The sequence below is a fragment of the Anabas testudineus genome, chromosome 9 (genome assembly GCF_900324465.2).
Source record: "Anabas testudineus chromosome 9, fAnaTes1.2, whole genome shotgun sequence".
Taxonomy (NCBI): domain Eukaryota; kingdom Metazoa; phylum Chordata; class Actinopteri; order Anabantiformes; family Anabantidae; genus Anabas; species Anabas testudineus.
Window position 1 is genome coordinate 22,389,760 of NC_046618.1, and position 14,110 is coordinate 22,403,869.

General features: G+C 43.4%; 2 protein-coding genes across 3 annotated transcripts in view; both read left to right on the forward strand.

Moving 5' to 3' along the window:
* Nucleotides 1-2,709, forward strand: LOC113150711. Its single transcript, XM_026343349.1, has 3 exons — nt 1-119; nt 1,349-1,999; nt 2,177-2,709. The coding sequence occupies exons 1-3, from the start codon at nt 71-73 to the stop codon at nt 2,680-2,682; spliced, it is 1,206 nt and encodes a 401-aa protein (XP_026199134.1). The 5' UTR covers nt 1-70; the 3' UTR covers nt 2,683-2,709.
* The window catches only part of rasgef1ba (RasGEF domain family, member 1Ba), a 26,364-nt gene continuing 14,913 nt past the window's right edge, over nt 2,660-14,110 (forward strand). Inside the window, exons 1-4 of one of the 2 annotated variants that reach the window (XM_026343348.1) lie at nt 2,660-2,745; nt 11,463-11,645; nt 11,885-12,007; nt 12,113-12,250. In XM_026343348.1, the coding sequence (XP_026199133.1) occupies nt 11,469-11,645; nt 11,885-12,007; nt 12,113-12,250 (438 nt within the window). In that variant the 5' untranslated portion in view covers nt 2,660-2,745; nt 11,463-11,468. Of the gene's footprint in view, nt 2,746-6,036; nt 6,274-11,462; nt 11,646-11,884; nt 12,008-12,112; nt 12,251-14,110 lie in introns of those variants that run through there. The other variant, XM_026343347.1, reaches the window with a different exon arrangement.

Below are 14,110 nucleotides of genomic sequence, written 5' to 3' on the forward strand. Positions count from 1 at the left end.
GCCACCCGGAAGTGAGGAGTGTCGGTGTGTGTGGCTGAGGGTTGTTTACATTTGATGCAGCTCTTCAAAAATGAATCCTGCGATGATAAACTCGACCAACTCCGTTTCAACAACAAAAAGTAAGGATCCTATAACCAACCGACGTGTTTGTTTGATGTTTATAAGGGAACAGACGGACAGAATCGAACAGTTTGAGGTGTAGCTAGGTGAGCTAGCTGCTAACGTTAGCTAGAGTGAGCAGAAACCTTTAGAACCAGTTTGGTTTCACTCAGTTTTAAAGTCACGTATTTGTTTGCTAATGTCCTGTTTGCAAAACAAATCACTGGACAGTGTTATCACGCCATTATTTTTATTGTTATTATTTATCTCAATTAGCTTGTTGGCTAACCTTCAACTTTCTAGAGAGTGACAGAGAGTGATAGCTAGCTAACAGCTTGCTAATAGGATGTGGTCTCAGGCTAATAAATAGAAATCTATTAAAATAGTAGTTCAATCAGTGTTATTGTATTCAGAGTGTTATTAAAACCTGTTAGTAAGAGCATGCACAACTTGTCATTATAAGAAATTAAGTAGATTAGGCTTGATGTTATTGTTATTAAAAGGTCAGTCTGACTCTACTGTTAAAATTACTTCTACTTTATTGCAGTACATTATTATTAAAATAATATCTTATGATAATTAAACAACCCTGAGCAGAATGAGGAACATAAAAAGTCAGTGAGAAGATTTTACTATACAATGAAATGAGTCATAATTAAATATTCTGGTTGTATTTCACTCAATTTGAGATGACAGAGTTAAAGGTGTAGGGAATGCTAACCTATAGCAGGATGTATGAATAGCTAAAGTTCAGACTATTATAAATATTCAGTTTTTGTAACAGTTCTGCACAATATAGTCTTAAGGGAGGTTCATTGTTCCGTGTTTAGTTGTGCATGATTTGATAAAAGCCTTACCGAGATTACGACATTGTTTATTTAAAGTAATACATGGTTTGATTAAGTCTGTTTAACATTTTAACACATGCTGTACTCAACAGCACCAACTATCATATGGGAAATTCCCATGACTGTGACTTGTGAGTGATCACATCACAGGACAACTTAGGACAGCAGAGTTGGTTGTGAGAGGATTATAGTAGAGCAAAATAATATATTAACCATGTGTATTTACATTGACCAAGGGACATTTGACATGACATGCTGGCAGAATTATCTTTACGCTCCTTTTAAATCTAAGTCAGTTTTAAGTTTACAATCTCTCATAATGATGCTTATAATTGAAATGTAAATGACATAAAAGTTGGCTATGGATTTCTCTGTACTCAGCTGTGTTTCTGTACGTGCAGGGAAACGAGAAGCTGAGCGCTCTGTTAACTGGACAGTGGAGGAAACACAGGTGCTGCTGTGTGCCTGGAGTGATGAGCGAGTCCAGAAGAGTTTGGCAGAAAACCTCCGCAACCGCCATGTCTTCAAACACCTCTCAACCCGCATGAGTGAAATGGGATTCTCACGGAGTCCGCACCAATGCCGGCTTCGGGTCAAAACTCTGAAGGCAAACTACGTCCGAGCCAAATTACAGAGAAGCGTTGACAGCTTGCAGCCCTGCTCTTTTAAATATTTTGCAGAGATGGATGCTGTGCTGGGTCGGAGATCAGCAGGTGGTGAAGGGCGGCCGTATTTTGTTTCTCCAGAACGGATTGCAGAACGTCATAATGACTCTGTTGACAGGATAGGAAGTATCCTGCCAGATATAAATTCTAAAACAGAGATTGGTGGACACCTGTTTGGATCTTTGGGGAGAACAGCCATACAACGCTTGAGCTCTTCAGAGGAGAGAGGAGGAAGACAGACATGGCAGCTGGACTCTGATGTCAAGTTGGAGGACAGAGAAGATTCAATAGATGAGTTTGAGTTTAGTGACGCAGGATTCCAACAGAATCCGAAAGACACTTGTCATGAAGTTTATCTGGACTCATCCATCCATCGTGAAACGAGTGGTACGTACTGTGATAATTATATAAATCATTAGAGACCTGTATATCTTTTGAAGAATTTATACGTATAATATCAGATGCTTGAATAGTTCAACAAATCAGTGACGTCCTGTTTTTTATGAATCCGAAGGCCATTAGTACAAATCTCATACCTGTAATGTTTTATATCCTACGTCAAAGGTACACCAGTGGAAAATAGCTTGAGCAGTCCTTCGCCTCATCTAGTACCACCTCCACCTATTCCTCATCCTCCCCCTCGTGCCCAAACCACAGCTTCTCCTCCCCGTGCACCCCCAGATCCAAGCCCTGGCCCCCTCCCCAGCTCTGGCCACCATCACCCTGAGTCCTCCTGCCTGGAACCTGTCCTCAAGCACCTGTCAGAGTGCTTCCAGCAGCTGGTGTCGGAGACCAGGGGCCTGCTGGTGCAACTGGAGAGCCAGAGGCACGAGCAGGCCAGGTGGCATCAGGAGCTCCTGGCACAGTGGCTGCAGAGAGAGGAGCGCCGGCAGAGGGAGATGGCTGAGATGGAGGAGAGGAGGGAGAAGGCTCGCATGGAGCATGAGATCAGAGTCCTGCAGCTCCTCGCTGGTCTAGCAAGAGAACATGGGTGTAGATGTGGAGGTAGCCAGACTGTAGCAGAGGCACCCACGGGTCCAAATCATACCATGAACAAAGACGGAAATTAGGACGCTCTCACCCCAGGACTTCACAGTATTTCAACCAAAGTTTGCAATGGTATTCAAGCTCAGGTGAGACCAAACAACGGCACTGACCATACAAACATTCACATCAAGGAGGTCTGTTTTAGGCCTTAATGAGAATTTAACTCAATCAAATGTAATCCCTCAAAATTCAAAGTGTGTGAGTTCAAGCAGACAACTGACATCAGTTATGTTCAGTTTGTTCTTAGGTGATTGTACCAAATGTAAAGGAACTGTTTCATGCACTTTTCCATAAATTAAAATGTAGATATCTTCAAAGAGTCTCTGGAATATTTCTGTCAACTACGTTGACGATACCAATGAAAAAGAGTTCATCCGTACTGATACCTGACAATACTGACACCTAACTAAGGCCAAGTGAGGACTTCATCACTTCTGTTACTGCAACTGAGTGATAGTAAACATCTAAATGATGGTTCAGAGATACATCTGACAGGTGCCATCTTCACACTTTGCTCTTATTATAACATTAGATTATTGGCAGGAGAATAATATTCATCATCATACAGACTCAGTCTGTATTGATGGTTTTAACCAACTTCACCAAACCTCTCACTCTGTGTTTCAGTATTTAAAATCCAGCACATCAGCCTGTACAGGAGACTTTAGGCACAGATCTGACGGACTAGTCACAGTTTTTACTGCTCTTCCAGAGCAGTGAGCTTTGTCAAGTGAGCCATGCAAGAATATCCATTTTCTGTGATGAGATTTTTTTCCTCTACCCTTTCTCACACTTACAGGAATTCTATTTATTAGAGCTCCAGGCTGTAGCTGCTCCATGCTGATTGTTACATGAATAGACAAACTGGAAATCTTTCACTTGGCTATTCAGCACAGTCTGCCCTCAAGCTACAGAGAGTGTGAACGGGTGGAAACAGAAAAGCCCCGTTTCCTTCAGCTTTTGAAATGCTAAAACCAGACTGTAATCAACACTGTGGGGCTGGTATTCTTGTATACAGACAGGTTAAAACCAGAAACAGGAGTATCTACATTACGATACCTTATGTTTCTCACTGTCATATAAAAATGCCAAAGCCAACAATGGAAGCGCCCCACAATCACTTATTGTCTTTGTGTCCTAAGCCTGGTTTACAGGATCTTATTCCTTTGGGTCACAGAGCTACACCAAATACACAAACACAGACGCTCGAGTTAATAGTGAAACTGTCTTCCTACTAAGTCAGAATCACTTTTATTAGCAAAAGCATGTTTCTTCTTTTGTAATGCGACATACTGAATAAGAGAAGAGTAAAAAAGAATGTAAGCTTAGCAGTGGCTGGAAATTACTGCTGCGTGTTACAAATGTGTATTAATCCACCAATGAAAATAGTTCCCAACAAATAAAGAATTTCCTCCTGCTAACATCGACGGTGTCCGACCTTTTAGGGAATTACTGAGCAATTTAAAGGAAACTACAGCTTTTCAGAATTTATGTTCTGGGTAAGAACACAAGTGTAAAGAAAAGAAAACTTGAACTTGAAGATGCAAATGAAAATGGTTAGCGTTTAGTTTCAGGCCTTGTTTATACTTGTACACAGTTATTTCTATTTGATCATCTTTTCACTTCAATATATGAGAAATAGCTCAATGCCAACTCAAAATCAAATCCTGGCTCAGACCCAACAGTTGTTTGTTGTGTCTACAGATGTATTCTGTATTGTGTTAGTGCCCCATGATGTTGGACATAATGGCTGCAGTCCTCATCTGTGTAGGAAAACCCTGCGCAGTCATTTAAGGGAGGAAAGCCAGATTAATACACACGCGTAAATCTGCGCTAATCCCAGATTGCGTAATACCTCTGGATGTTGACGAGATTTGGGACGATTTGCTGTTATTTCACCACGGCCTATTACTCTACTCGGAAATGTGGAGATAGTCAGCCAAGCACCAAGGATTGTCTGTCTAGTCTTTGTGGTAGTGCAGAATTAAAATGTACTGAAGAAGAAGAAAAAAAACCAATTTACTTTCATAGAATAAAATAATAAAATAAAAACACAATTTGTGGTACCTTTTTGTCTTTTAACCTCAATTTATCCTCTTTTCAAACTGTCTTTGTTTATGAGAATTCATTTTCAATTGACCTGTTGGGTTAAATAATATACATCAAACCAGCTGAACTAACAGTGGCTCTCTGCACGGTGATACTGCCTAGATTAGGGTTTGCTGGAGAACACTGCATCAAAGGATGTAATACAGTTGTCATTTGAATATGATTGTGGTTTTATTGTTTATTTTATTTATTCAGTACACATTTCTTTCAGAAATTCAATGATTCAGTCTCTTTCTGGATTTTTGACATAGCCTGATCCAACAAAACACAGCATCCTTTGTAGGGGCCGCCCATTTAGAAACAGCTGTCACCTTGAATTATTCAGACAAATAATGAACGTCACAACTCAAACACAGAATGGTTCCTTTAGTTTGTAATTCTACTTGTTCTTCTTGCAGTATTGTTGTTGTACTATGTTCTGACTGGATTATAATTTATAGCCATGATAGCAGCGTGGTGCTAGGAAGGATATGTTAGTGGTCTCTTTTTAGATTAGTCGACCAATTAGTTTCAGACTGAATCAACAAATATGTGGATTGCAAGTCACAATATCTAAGACATTTTGATTTCTGGTTAAAATTAGAAAAGGTTTTATTACTACTTTAGGGGAAAAAAGAAATTCCACAGTCGACATGAACGGCTTCATTGACCGGGACATTGATTCGATAAATGTTATTGACGGGTGACAAAATACCAGGAACGTTGTCCTCTGGGGTTAAAAGACCTTTATTCTCTTCCTATCATTTTCCACGCAAGTTCAATTTTACTCATGGTAAATTTCATCTGCTCAATTTGTTTTACACTAAAATAAAACACAGAATAAAAAGACATTTGAAAATGTTACACTACCAAAATAAAAGCACAACAAAGGAACATTAGGTTTAGTTGTTGACACGTTTGTGAGATTATTTCCAAGAACAGGATCAGATTTATTTTAAAAAAGTATGAAATTAGCTTCTATTTTAAACAGATTCCCAGTTTCCCAGGATTTCAGCTGCTCTGAAGCTCAAACAGGTTTTGTTTTTTTTTTTTTAATTCCTGTAAATGCAGCAAATGGAGTTTTTTTATTTGTGAGGACCAATGTGATGCAGATGGAACAAAACGTCATCCTGTGGGAGAAAAAGTGACAGAAAGAGAAATGAAATTGAAAATGAGAGAGAGGTGGGGGGGGTGAGGGAGCTCTCCTCTGATTGGCTGCTGCCTCCCCCTCATGATCAGGTCTTGAGGCTGGTCGCGGCTCCGCAGCTTGTTCACGACAGAAAGCGCTGGAGCAGCGTCACGGCCGGAGGCAGCGCTCACTGTCCGCAGATAGAAACAGAGTCTGATCCGAAACCGGGGGGGGATTCGTGTTATTTGCATTTGCAGCTGAATGAAGCTGCACTGAGCTGGACGCGGACTGGACTTCTGGGTTCATTCACGTGTGAAACGGAGAAAGTCTCGTCTGTTTGTCACATTTTGGGAAAACGATACGAGGGGGATCCGCTGCTGGATTGCTGCTTGTTGAGGTGAGCTGTGCGGGTGTTGTTTGTTTGTTTGTTTATTTGTTTGTTTATTTGTTATATATATTTGTTGTTGGATCTGCTGTTGTTCGTGCGCCTCGGACGCTGAGCTGATCCAAAATGCGCGCAGCTGCTGAAAGAGCGCACGTCGTGTGCAGCGTTTGGAAACGAACCGAACTCTTTTCTCCACTTGAATTTTGCATTGACGCTGTTTACACTGGACCTCCGCTGCGGTGGGTGCGCGCTGGTTGTCTGTCCACATCTTTATTCTCCAGGATCAAAACACGCGGGATGCGACGCTGAAACCGGCTGTCTTCAATATGTTGCTCTTTCTGTGGGTTAATTTCCCCTAAGTACCCCCCCCCCCCTCCCAAAGTGCACCCCAATAATTGGATTTTTGAAATCAGTGTCAGTAGCGGACTATTTTTAACCCCACTACCTCCTGACTAAGAGGATTCCCCCTCCCAGTCTTTCCTCCACTGTAAGACAGCGAGGATCAGGGAAGTTAATCCCACATATCTGCTGAATAACTCTGCTCTGTCCTCCTTTGGCTTTCCGTGCACGCTGCACTGTTTCACAACGTGCACTGGGTTTCCCTTAATGTGCTGACAAGTGAAATCCGTTTATTGGTGATTTGGCTCCACAGTGTGAGGGTGGTTCTTCTGGAAACACTTGAATGATATTGTTGCTGTGGATTAGGTGTCTGCTACTGTACTGGACTGCTGTGTGGTAGCAGATGTACAAATGCAGACACATGGGGGGTGGTGGGTGGGAATGGGAGTTTCCTATCATGAAATTTGGGTCTTTGAAGAGACATGAGCCTGATGTTTGGTGCAAGCTCTGATGGAATTGCAGATAAAAAGGTGTGTTTACTGCAGAGCTTTGGGATTTCTGTGTTTCTACTGATTTGTTGATTTGCAGGTTTAAAACCGTTGAAGCAGCTGATTAAACAGGACGACAGTCTCACAGAGCAGAAGATGTTCCTGCACTTAGATGACTGTAGTAGAGATATGAGTGACGGCAGTTTCTGATATTTGGCCGAGTTCTGACACAAACTCTCGACCTCGGGGGTCGTGACGGCTTCTCCTTGATTCAAAAACCTCCAAACATGAGATATTTGATGTTTTCTGCTCTGCATTCCTGGTGTAGTCACCCTACTAGTTTGACCTGTTGTTGACTGTTTGGAAACGAGGACTATGAAATATGAAAGCATGAAGGATGTTGTTTCTGCCGTAGCGTCCCTCCGTGCAGGGCGTCTCAGTGTCCGCAGGGGGGGATTGGTGGAGGGCGCCAGGTGACAGAATCTTACATGGAAGCTGTGATTTTCAGCACTCAGCGCAGCAGCTGCAAACATTTAGCCTGAGTCTAAACGGTCGGTGCCACAGCACTCGTCACGGGGGTGAATGTAGTCGGGGAAGGTGGAGGAGCGGTGAGTGGCTGCACTTGTTGTAAGGTTGCTGCATCGCCTCTGCAGTGCTGCTCAGCCGCTGGAAAACGCTGCTTGTTCTTCAGCCTCAGATGGTGTAAAGAAAAGTTAGGAACGTGTCTGACTGCTGTGTTACAGTGGTTCATCTTCATTCACTCTACTTCCACGATTCCCCTGTGGCCTCTACGACCTGCTGTGCAGCCACTCCGCTATCTCGCACCCTCATTTCCTCAAGCTATGGATGAGTGAGATTCCTCATGCCTTTCAGCGTTTACACAGCGGAGGGAGGGGGGGGGGGGGGGGGTTGATTTACTGTTGGTCTCTTGAAGTGTCTCCGTGCCAGAATCACATTCCCCCGCTGTTCTAACCTCCTCCTCCAGCCTCACCGAAGCAAAACCAAAGCACCTTTCTATTTCTTTTCTCTGCAGCTCTCCTCCACCGCATTGCTGTTGTTCTGGAGAGGATGTTTTATTACATCACAAATCTCTGAACTTTGCTGCCTTGACCTCTGTATTTCTCAGTGGTTGCAGGAAGATCTTAGATATTTCCCAGGATTACTCAGAAAGAGCCTGAACTTCAGCTACGGCTGCTTCTATGTGTCTGATGGACTGGAATACTTCTCTGTGTGTTCAGGCTTTTCCTTTTTTCCCCTTACGGCCTCTGAGCTGCTGATGGGCCCTCATCCCGAGCGATCGTTAACACTGCAGGCAGGCAGGCAGGGTGGGGAGCGCCTCCTCCTGCAAAGGGCAGATCAGACTCTGTCCTTCTTGCTCTGGGGCAGCAGCCACACCCGTTTGTTGAGAAGCACAATTACCTAACTGATGGCCTAGAGGTACCAAAGGTGATTTCATGTAAACGCTGGGGATTTACTCCTAATGTGACATTTGCTTGGGGAGATTTGGTGCTTTTTTTTTTTTTAAGCTGCTGCCCTTTTCTGTTTCAATATTTCCCCACAGGGCAGAAAAGGAGAAATATTTTGACATTTCTAAAACCTTTCACTGAGTCATGCTCTGAAACTACAAATTCCTTCACTCATTTCTCTTCACATCAGCATATTAGAGAGGGTTAATTCCTGATCGGCTTGTTTCAGGTGCCACTTATTTCTGTAAATGTTGGCGAAAAAGTCCCGGACTGTGAGGTGACCACGGGATATTCCTGAGTCAGCTCTTGGGGCGGGTCATCCTCGGAGAGACTTGTGGTCATATGATAATGAGCGGCTGAGCATTTAGTCAATAAAAAAAAAAATAGAAGTGGAAAGTGTGTGTGTGTGTGTGTGTGTGTGTGTGTGTGTGTGTGTGTGTGTGTGAGCACAACATAGACTGAAGTGTGAATATTTCCCAGTTGTGGGTTAAAGCCTGTGACAGAATAATTAGTTTTTAAATCTAATTCAAACCACTTGTACGTATTGAGGCAGATGGTTACACACACAACCAGTGAGGCTATAATTAAAAGTATTCATCCAACATAAACAACCCCCCCACCCCCACCCCCTCCTTCTTAAAGTGGCGAGCTGTGGCATTTAGTTTGTTTATCTTCAGCTGCCACCCAGCCATCAGCCCCGCTAAACCAACAGCAGCGTGCTAAGAGTTTGCTTTTGTCAGGCCCCAGGACTCGACATGTGGTCCCCCCCCACCCCACAACACCCCACCCTCCGCTGCCGCCACCATACATGACACCTGGAGGCCAAATGTAGATCCACATGTCTCAGTTGTAGGAACCCTGCACTTTGTGTTTAGGATAATAGAGGAGGCTGCAGCTGGTAAGTGTGGCGCGAACCTTAGACAGAGTGATGACATTAAAATAAAAAAATAAAAACTCATCTGACCTCGTAGTGTCTGCTATCAAACACGTTTTCAGTCGTGGCACTGACGGGAGATGGTTCTTAAGTTTATACACCATATATAACACTTCTCTACCGATTATACTTATTTGGTCTTATTTGTCATAAATTCGCGTTCTCATCTCTTGATCACCTGCTGCTGCTGCTGAACCATGTGGGTCTGTGGTGTACGGCTGCTAAGAAAAGAGCACTGAAGTTTATCGAAAACCTTCAGTGGAGCGAACACTGGCTTTTTTCACGATCTCCCTGCTCTCTCCCTCCTTCGGACTCGTGATCTCCAGCCTCCTCTGTGGGGAAGCCACATGGTGCAGCAGATGCTGAAGCTGCCGTGCTCTGACTCCTCGCACTCGCCTTTCTCATGGAAATGGCCATCATGGTTGTCTGGCTGAATAATGGCGATGCTCGATGTGTGCACGCGTGCTTTTTGGAGCATCACGCGTGTGAAAGCCGAAGGTTGGGGGGTTTGCCTCGTGTGGGTGGAGGCTCAATGTGAGCTGATGAATAAACAGCTTGTTTTGGTAACTTTAGAAAGTCATGACTTGAGCTTGTGTTTGACCTTTTTTAAATGCAGCTATGGAATGTCTCTGATTTGCCTCTCGTTTCTGATCAGCTGATGTTTTTCACCTTTTCTGCAAACCAATACACCAGCACAGGATAATGAAACCCTAAATTTATTTGGACTACTTGTGCCAGTGTGTGGGCAGGTGCAGTTTATACCTCCTGGCAAACCCCGTATCTGTCCCTGGCAGCACTGCAGCGCATAAACCTTAAAGGCTTCCTGACTCGGCAGGCAGCCACAGGGCAGCATATTGTCACAGAGGTTGTGTGTGTGGGGGGGCGGGGTTGTTGCACCCTGCTCCAAACCTCCCTCTCCCCTCTCAAAGGCTCTTTGTGTTTCCACAGCCATAAGTCTGCCTGCCATGGGAGAAAGCCCGAGTGCCAGGTTCAGAGGTCAGGAGGCTGTTGGAGGAAAGTGTGTGAACTGGTTTTCTATCCTTGTGAGAATCAGTGTGTGATTTTATGATGGTCCTCACATCCTCAGAGGTCTGTCGAGGGTTAAACGCACAACATGGAACTTGTCTTTCCTGTGAAAAGTTGAATTGATGAGCAGTAAAATAACAGATGATGTTAAATTCATTCTGTAGTTCTAGACACACTGGATTTAATGTGTTTATTATATAGTAGGTAACATGGATCAGTGAGATGTGGATTATTCTTTGATCAAAGTCTAGTACGATTTTGTCACAGGACGCTTCTCCACTTGTTATATTAAACTGTGCATTATGACTTCTTCTGACTCACACACATGCTCAATCTAATATTTTTGTTACGCACATGACGGCAGTAGAAATAAACAGTCATACATTTTGTTTTCAGAGTAAATCCAGTGTCAGGATTCCTGCAGGGCTACAGTTTACCACGAATCCCTCACAAGGCCTTACACGTTTTACTGTGTACTTTTAATTTCCCTGGTTGCGTGTTGAAACACATTTTACAGAAAACATTTTTTGTGTGTATTTATTTCCCCGTATTACATAATCAACATGTGTTTCAGTCCTTGTGAATAAATGAATTGTCCTACTACTATATAAAAAAACATGAGGTCTGAATCCTTCCTCTGTAGCTAAGTTGTCTAACGTGACTCTTAACGCTTCGTCTTTATCCTTTTCAGTATCTCAACCACTGCTTTTGTTTTGGCTCCCTTTTCTTCAGTTGACTGTTTCACATTTAAACCTTAAAAAGGATCCAGAGAAGGAAGGATGTTGACTGCATCCAAACCAGTTCCCGGGCAAACCTTTGCCGTCTGTGTTTGTGCCTCACGGCTATTTTGGATTTGTTTGGCCATGAATCAGCGTCTGTGGTGAAATATCTAAGGAGCTGGAGTCCTGACTGACCGCTCGTGTGTTTGTCCTTTGCTTCAACTCACAGGACAACATGCCTCAGACGCCACCATTCACAGGGCAGCTGAACACCGGCAGCTACAATAAGAACCTGTACCAGACCAAAGAGGAAGGATACCCGGGCCTCTATTATCATGACAACCACCTGGTGTCTGGGTCCCTGGAGGCCCTGATTCACCACCTGGTCCCGACTATGGATTATTATCCAGATGTGAGTATTGTTTTGCTTTATATCCATAGTTATTTTGTTTTTGTTTCATTGAAGTAAGCAGGAAAACCTGAGAAACTGTCAAGTGTTAGTGCTTTTGTTTTTGCATCCTGTTTTATTTTTGTACTTTTCCCTTCAGCTGAGGATTGGTGTCGTTTTAAAGCCAATATTCAAACTCAAATGGACAGTTGTTCAGCATAATTTAGCATTTGGAGTGAACTTCTTTCCATTTATCTCCACAGAGGACATACATCTTCACATTCCTGCTCAGCTCTCGTCTCTTCATCCACCCGTACGAGCTCATGTCCAAAGTGTGTCACCTGTGCATGGAACAGCAGCGGCTCGGCGATCCCCAAGCTGACAAGGTTTGCATGACTAAAAAAAGAAAATCTCTTCTTAGCTGTAAGAAATGTCGAGCCCCTCTTGACGAGGATGTTCATAGTGCTGATGTGTTTATCCTCTATTTTCAGATGAGAGTCAGGAAGATTGCTCCCAAAATCCTCCAACTGCTCACAGAGTGGACGGAAACCTTCCCCTATGACTTCAGGGATGAGAGGATGATGCGCAGCCTGAAGGAGCTGACCCATCGGCTGGCCAGTGGAGACGAGGTCAGTGTGCTTTTAATAAAATGTTTTCATGCCAGACAAACGGGGTATAGGTACCAGATCTAAAGGAGGTTAGTAACAAAAGGCCTGTGTGCTGATTAGATAATGTGTTTAGTTTAGGTGTTATCGACAGCAGTAGACTGCACGTGCAGCAAAGTTACAGGCACAGGCAGATTTTTGCAGATAGCAGTCGAGGGAGGTGGATGGGGCATCTGTGGCAACAAAGCAGTTTTTGAGGCTGGCTGAGCTGAGAGAAAAGCCTTATTGTTCATGGGCTACGTGGCTCTTTTTTTTTGTTGTTATCTCTGTGGAGCTCCTTCCTAGGCAGCATTTGGATTGTTCCACCTCTGCACAGCTGAATGTCACTGGCTTAGTGTGTCATTCGGCTCTGCTGCTGTTGGGATGAAAGTTTATTTAGTGGAGTAGTAACTTGTTTTGTCGTATACCCTCTGTTATCTTTAGTGCACATGCAAACCCTTTTGTGTGTGTGTGTGTGACATTTAGAGTCGTTTTCTCAGCCAGTGACTCGTGCTACATAAGCTACAACTAAATAGTGATGAATTTACTTGTGTGAGCCTCAAATGAACTTGGTATAAAGTATTAAGGGATAAGGGAGCTGCAGCTTGTTGGGACCAGACAGGACACCTCCACGTGTGCTAGAAAATGTGTGCATCTCTCTTTCACTGCTTGAGACAAGAAAAACACAGTGTTTAGTATTGATCCTGATAGAATCTAGAAACCAATGCGTTTCTAAGATGACACTTGGACACATCGTCGCCTCTCTTCGTGCAGTGCCCCGCCATAAAGCCCCTCTAAAGGTATTTGTGATGGTTAAAATCGATTCTGGCTTAGAGGAAACTGAAAGTCATTTGGCACAACATTCCCCGGTACTTTCCAAACAGATGTAGTTGTGCTTCTCTCACTTGTTTACTTGCATCATTTACTGTACTTGCAGGTGAAATTGAAAGTGATAACGCTCCAAACGACCTTATAACACCTCATTACAAACTCTGTTGGCAAGATGAAGGAGAAAGTCTAACGACTAGATTGTGCAATAATGCTAGACTTTGCTTTCAATTTCAAGTCTGTGTGAAAAAACCTGTCCTATTGTGGGAGTTCTCAAGCCCCTGTGTTGTTGGACTCTGTTTCGGCATGTCACAGCATTCTCAGAAACGGATGTGGTTATAATATGATGTTACCAGAACTGACAGGAATGATGGCTTCTCAACGCTATCATGATTTTCCCATTAAAAACAAATGGAAAAGTGGACGATGCCTTCTCGATTGACTCCGAATTACTGGAATCTGACACACAGATGGCAGAAAAAAGCATAAAGTGACACCCTGGGGATTCTGTGATACCATGTAAGCCATGGGCTTGTGTGCTCCTGATTCGCAGAGAGTGGTCTTTCACTTGGTTCTTAGAGAACCTTTTGTGCCTGAAGTTCACAAATCGCCGCAAGCAAATGTTGAGGAAGGGAAGTTGTGATATTGTTTATCAATGTTCCCATAGATGTTAACTCGTGATAATGAAACATAATTTGCGATGGGGCATTTCTTAGAAGCCTGGTTGTATAAGAAAGCAGTGCACTGATGCTGCAGGAGGTTTGCCAGAATGGATTTTCATCCATGTTTCTCACAGATTCTCCAAATCGTGTTATGAAAACAAAACGCGAAGGCCTAACCATATGCTGTATGTTTAGAGTTAGATGCTGATTCTTCAGACCATCGACCGCAGCGCTCTGGGAAAGGTTTGGACTCCAAAATAGATGTCCTGAACATCTGGTCAAAGTCACGTCCAGACCACACTCGAACATTCCAGGACCTTGATCTCTGTAGTAAGACTGTCATTATGGATGTGGT

What these genes read in the sequence shown, in the direction of transcription:
- LOC113150711 (XM_026343349.1), top strand. Translation starts at nt 71, where the DNA reads ATGAATCCTGCGATGATAAACTCGACCAACTCCGTTTCAACAACAAAA. An exon ending in CTCCGTTTCAACAACAAAAA is followed by an intron (nt 120 to 1,348) that starts GTAAGGATCCTA and finishes CTGTACGTGCAG; the next exon opens with GGAAACGAGAAGCTGAGCGC. An exon ending in CATCCATCGTGAAACGAGTG is followed by an intron (nt 2,000 to 2,176) that starts GTACGTACTGTG and finishes CCTACGTCAAAG; the next exon opens with GTACACCAGTGGAAAATAGC.